The sequence below is a fragment of the Pundamilia nyererei genome, unplaced genomic scaffold (assembly GCF_000239375.1).
Source record: "Pundamilia nyererei isolate P.nyererei 1_Seehausen unplaced genomic scaffold, PunNye1.0 scaffold01098, whole genome shotgun sequence".
Classification (NCBI taxonomy): Eukaryota; Metazoa; Chordata; class Actinopteri; order Cichliformes; family Cichlidae; genus Pundamilia; species Pundamilia nyererei.
The window spans coordinates 9,159-15,402 of record NW_005188499.1 but is presented as its reverse complement, the minus strand read 5'-3'; the positions used below and the strand labels follow the sequence as shown (position 1 = coordinate 15,402).

Genomic DNA, 6,244 nt, shown 5'->3' with positions numbered 1-6,244 from the left:
GGAAAATAAGGATCAGTAAAGCTCTGAAGAATGCCACGCGGTCTCCTGAGTGTTTACTGAAGCCATTTAATGTTTAGCTCGCTGCATAAGCTGGATAGAGACGTTCAGCTGAGGGCAGAAGACCTCTAATAATTCTCACAGCACACACAAGAAATTGAAAAATAAAACACACCAGCATTTATTGCTGATGAGAGGTTACTACTGAAAGTAACATGTTAGTCTTAAGTATATACAATGCACTCAATATATTTATATATATATACACATCCTAAAAACAAAACCTGTGTATTAACCTGAACTTCACCTTTTACCAGCTAGTCCAACTTCAGTTACCCTGCAAACGCCACTGCTGTTTAGTTTTCTGTCTTCATTTATGTCGGAAGTGGTAGCAGAGCTGTACGTTTTAATTAGTTTCAAAAATCTCTCAGTCAGAACATGGTATGTCATGTTTAGGTGGAAACTAGCGAGCTAACTTCCTGTTAACTCCTAACTCCATTAAATTTAATAAATTCTGTTTTCATGGATGCCTGGATGTTAAACTTAATTGTTACACCCAATAAAGCAGCAACGCTGATCATTTTATTAAAGATGGGAGAATTTAGACCGTTTTAACTCTCAGTGTTCGTTTGACTTTGGGACCTGAAGGGGACAGAGTTTAGGACCCAGATTACTCCACGAAGCTCCTCACTACGGCAGCCGTAATGCTCTGACATCAAAACATTTTTTAACAGATTTCTGCACGCCAAAATCGGTTCGAGGTCAGTAAGCACAACCAGAATTCATACATAAGGCACACTCAATATTTGAGAAAATTAAAGGATTTTAAGTGTGCCTTATAGTGTGGAGAGTACGTTATATAGAAGAAAAGAATACATCGTGATATATATCGTTACCACACGTGCTTCAAATTATATTGCGATATGAATTTTAGGCAATATCACCCAGCCCTACAATGAACTATAAAAACTTCCTTTTACCAATGATTTTGTATACCATTGCACATCCTGAAATGAGTAGTTTGTAACTGATGCAGAGTAGCATTTATAAATGATTAATCAATGAGTTTTAGAACATGAAAACATAATCAATTAGCTTATTCATCAAGAATAAAGTGTTTAAAGCAGTGCTTGAAAACTATTAACTGATTATGAGAAATACTTTGTTGATGCTGTAGAGAGAGTTAAGTAACCATTAACTAATGCTTAACAGATGATTAACTAATGCTTAATAGTGTGCACTTATTATAAAGTGTTACCCAAATTGGAAAGCTTTATTACATCGAGTTTGCATACATGGCGTGTCATGGGTATGTTTCTAACATGAAATGTTCACTGAGAAAACTAAACTAACAAAACAATAAATATCAGTTACCAGTACTATGCTGAGGAGGAGGCGCAGAAAATAAACTGGGCAAAGCTAAAAGACCGAGGCACAGTGGAGCACTGTGATGCGTTACATCAAGACAACACGAGCGTCGTGATGGTTAAAGTAACCGAGCGCTGTGCGAGGACCATCAGAAGAAACGTCTTTGTCTCTGCGTATTAACAGAACATTTGTTCCACATCTGTGGTGCTCTGCTGCTGTTGCACTTTAAGCAAACATAAATGATCAGGTGCCTTAATTAGATATGCCTCAAAGAAAAATCATAAAAGGCCTTAAAACACTAAGCGTGGGAATTCTGTATAAAACAAATATTAAAAACAGAGGATGTGTGAGTTTACAGGGTCTGACGCTAACATGTAAGACACTGAAATAAAGCAGTATCGAACCTCGTTTACAGACTAACCTTCGCTGTATCGCTGCTGTCGTTATGTAAACTTCCTGTTTTTATTTAAGTCTTCTCCCTCTAAAGGCACAAACGGGTCATTTTAATGGTTTTCTTTGTTATTCTTTGGTTGTGTTTATTTCAACTACAAACCTCAGTACAAATCTTTGGTAAAGGTTAGAAATCATAAAGATGCTTTCCCACATATAAACCGTTTTCCTCTCCTCTCCAATCTCCTCTGATTGGCTGTTACCTGTGCTGTACTTTTAGCATGAATCAGTAACTTCTCACTTGTTACATAAAAGACACACGCACTGCAACTTACACATCAACATTAACACAGTTTTGTGTAGCTAATCTACTTTTCTGATGGCTCGGACACAAACGAAACTCTGCAGCTGTAGTTCATCTCTCGTTAGTTCAATCATGGAGGGAATCGTGATGGTATCAGTGAGGAAGTAAACGTCACATGTAACACTGCTGCTGTTACAGTTTCTTTGCCCGCTCGGCTGTCAGAAAAGACACACTGTGATATTTTCAAAGACAATACATGGGCGTCACAATGACTTACATTCAAAGTGTTGTGGAGACATTTGCTTGTGTCTCCCCCTAGCACAGCTGTAGTCTACCCTCTAAATGATCCTTCCTTTTCTAATACATTCATTAGACATGATCACCCTGCCAGCCTTCCAGTACCAGGGTAAAAAGTGCAATACAACAACACTTCAACCGTAATTAGACTCTGCAGAGTTGCTGTCAATGAGCGAACGTCTCTTTGCTCCATTTTTAGATATTAATTTTATTTTTTTGTGCCATCTGAGGCAACTGTAGGTCATCGAGAGCTTTCAAGGTCAAATTTAATGATATTTAGCACTGATCAACAGTTGATGAATACTGAACATTGCGCCCATCTCTTTCCAGTACCTCTGCTTTAGCAGTACCTATACTGAGAAACAGTTTGACATGAGTAGAATGACGTGTTTGAAAGCCATAGCAACACATTGGTGAGATACAATACACATTAAAGTCCAGGAAAGGAGCTGCACTGGTAATATAATATATTCTTTACTCGAGGGGAGAAAAGGTTACAGACTGAACGAGCACTCTGAAAATTTAAAAAAAAAACGTGTTACATGTACTATTCATGACAAGAAGCTGGAGTAAGTTTTCTATTAATGAAGACGGACGAGTCCAGCTTGAAAAGCAAGAAGGGTCGTGGACAGGAGTTCTGCAAGGCATAGTGTGCGTAACTCTGGGCTTAGCTGCCCTGCGTCATGTTCTGCATGTGTTTGGCAATGTCATACACGTAGGTGATGTCCGGCCTCTTCTCCGGGTCCGGGTTGATGCACCTATCTACCAATTTCCTCAGCTGGTGGCGCAGATGGGACAAAAAGAAGAGAAACATTGTCAGAGATGCAGAGATGCAGTGAAACAAGATCACACTGGAATTTAGAAGAGCAGCTCTAGAGAAACCTAACAGTTGCTAACAGCGCCCTCTAGGTGACCTCTCCCGTCATAGCAACAACAATAGAGCAACAGGTAAGCCGACTGAGACGGAGGCGCAAGGCTGGGGTAGCACGCTAATCATTTATTGGTCTGCTGAATCCGCTTTTACCTGAGCACACCCCCCATATGCACGCACGCATGCATGCACACACACGCATGCACACACACACACACGCATGCACACGCACACACGCATGCACACGCACACAGCTGCCATCCGGAGACAGCGCTTCCACTTGAAGCGGAGCGCGGTGGCTGATTGGAGCAGATGGACAGGCTCGCAGGCAGAACAGCCACTGCATCATTTAAAAAAAGATAATAAAAGACGAGGAAAGAAAGGGGAAAAAACATCTACATGAGGTCGCTATGGTAACCGTCTGCTGACTTCCTGGCCGCTGTTGCGTGGCGCGGGCTCAGGCGAGTTTTGTGTATAGGCACACGAGTGTGTGTGTGAGCGAGAAAGTGAGGCAAAGATGCAAATTCAGACAGTCTGAGAATTAGTCGCACAGAATGGAGATGGGGAGGGCGCCGAGATGCAAATATGTAAAATATTCATGTGCGTGTGGGGGGTGGCGGAGCTGGTGAAGGGAGGCGTGTGTGTGGTGGGGGGAGCATAGATGGAGATGGTTAAATGACACAACAAAGATGAGCAGCTGACAGTTTGCTGCTGATCCTTCAGGAGCATTGTTTACATCCAGACAGGCGCTGCAGGCACCCCCCTCATCTCCATCTCTCCATCGCCCTGTCTCTCGCTCCATCATTCCCTCTCTCCTGCGCTTTGTCTTCCTTTCTCCTGGATGGGGGTGACATGTGGGGCAACGCAGAGGCTCAGCGTGGCGCTCGTGTGTGTGGAAAGAGCTCATGTAACAAATATACACTTGCAAGAACTAAACCACTCACACACACACAGAGCAACCACAGAGGCTTAAAACACCTCACAATTAGCCTTTATCAGGCTAATGAGGTAAATACCAGAGTAAAACAAAAGCCTCTCTCTGCAGGGTAAACGAGCTCACTGGAGACACGAACAGCCATTTAAAATGAGCCACTGCAGACACACCGGCTACAGATCGGAGGCACTACAGGTAAAAACCACATCAGCGTGCTTTAAAGTCATACCTGACCATGATGGTTCATACTGGGTTTATTAAATATATCTGAACTGGAAACTCAAACCTGAACCACAAGGTTAGCTGTGAGGCGATGCCATTTTGCAGTATTTTTAATAGCACCAGGCCTCAAACATGATAAAAAATGGCCCTAAAAAAATGCACCCTCTAAAGGCCCTAGGGACCAAAAATGGTCCCGCCCCAAAAAGTGCAATAAAAAGATTATATATTCATATTTTTTTCCACTTTAAATTGGTTAGTCTTTTAAAACTACTTCTCCCTGAAATATTCATATAAAGTTTTAATTATATTTTCGTTGTTTTAACCCTTTAAATCCCAGTTTTATTGCATGAGCGCACTGTTTTTATTAGCCCCAAAAAACAATGAGGTGATGAGGGGAGATCCTCGCTGTCAAAATGCAGCGTGCCATCGCTAAAATGCCTACCCCCGTGCTAAGGCTTATTCTTATAACCTCTGCTGGAGTGCACCTGCATAAACAAGCTGAGCTTGAAGAAAAAATAAAGTCTGATTTGTTTTTTGTTCTTGCTTTTATGTTAGATTTGTTTGTATTGCAGTGTGGACTTCAGAGAGAAAAAGACTTCTGACTTCAGACACAGAAATACTCTTTATAAAGTTAGAAAAAGACACAGACATATTTGTTTTTTCTTTTTTTAGGCAAAAATACCTTTATTTTTTTTAAAAAAAAGGCACACCTGCAATTATCCAGCATTAAAAGTGACACATAAGCCATTGCAAAAAGGGTGAAAAGTGATGCATGCTTTAAATGTGATACAATGGCGCCACCTACTGGTCAAATAAAAAAAATTATAAATTTAAGCCCCCTACTCCCCAGAAAAATCCTTAAGTCCAGAATTGCATTTGTTTATGTTATTATAAATTTGGGGTAAAAAAATAGCGTTTTCTAATGGTTTTGTCATGGTCCGGAGTCTGCGACTCCGTGTTTATGTTTAGTTTATTAGTATTCTGTGGTTTTGGTTGCCTTGGGTGTTTGTACTCTTCTGTTTCATGGTTCATGTTCCTATGTTCTGTGTCCCCCAGTCTGTGTTAAGTTGGTGGGTTATGTCATTGCGTGTATGTGTTTCCTGTTTTATTGTGAAGGTCTGCGTCTTATGTGAGTATTGCTAATCAGCAATAAGGTGATCTTTAACCGCAGGCTGGCTGCATTACGTTTCTGCGCACGGATCAGTCTTCGCAGAATTACGGCAGACGATATAACGTTGACTAAGGGAAACGTGACACTCTGGCCCATTTAGCTTCACCCCACTGTTGAGCGCGGCCAGATGCTTTTGATACGCGCGGCTAAAATCGTATCCAGCCTTCTGATCACAGTCCTGTGCTGCAGCTCAGGCAGACGGGTGGATTTTACTGACATATAAATATAATTTAAGTGTTTGATATAAGTAAAGGAAAGTGGCATGGAGAGAAAGAGACAGGGATTTGTATTAAAGACTATGGCGGGTGCTTTAAAAACACTGAACAAGTCTATATTTACACTGTTCCTGAGAAGTACAAGGCAGCTGATACGAGTACTTACCTCCTCTGAATACTGATCTGAGGGAAGAGGGGGGTAGTCACACTGTTCTATTTTCTTACAAAGTGAGTAGAGGTTCATCTTATCCCCATAGAACGGATTCTGTGAGGCTGCCATCTGAAGCACAGACATAAGAACACGAGACAGAAAGTGGGAAAAAGACACGAGCAGTCAGTGAGTGAAGTTAAAACGGGAAGTAAAACACCCAATCAAGCGCTCAACAGGTGGCAGGCAGACGGCTCTGCACCCTGTGCTAACAGTAGAGTCTGCAGCTCTGCTACTGACGTGCATCCTATTGATTATTATGGGGAT

At 41.5% G+C, this 6,244-nt stretch overlaps 1 protein-coding gene across 1 annotated transcript in view; it reads right to left on the bottom strand.

Annotated features, from left to right (window-relative positions):
• Window positions 1-2,985: 2,985 nt before the first annotated feature.
• LOC102214790 (serine/threonine-protein kinase Nek7-like) overlaps window positions 2,986-6,244 on the bottom strand; it is a 7,301-nt gene continuing 4,042 nt past the window's right edge. The window contains exons 3-4 of the mRNA XM_005755241.1: window positions 5,936-6,049; window positions 2,986-3,134 (exon numbers count right to left, since the gene is read on the bottom strand). Coding sequence (XP_005755298.1) covers window positions 3,024-3,134; window positions 5,936-6,049 — 225 coding nt within the window. The 3' untranslated portion in view covers window positions 2,986-3,023. The remainder of the gene's footprint in view (window positions 3,135-5,935; window positions 6,050-6,244) is intronic.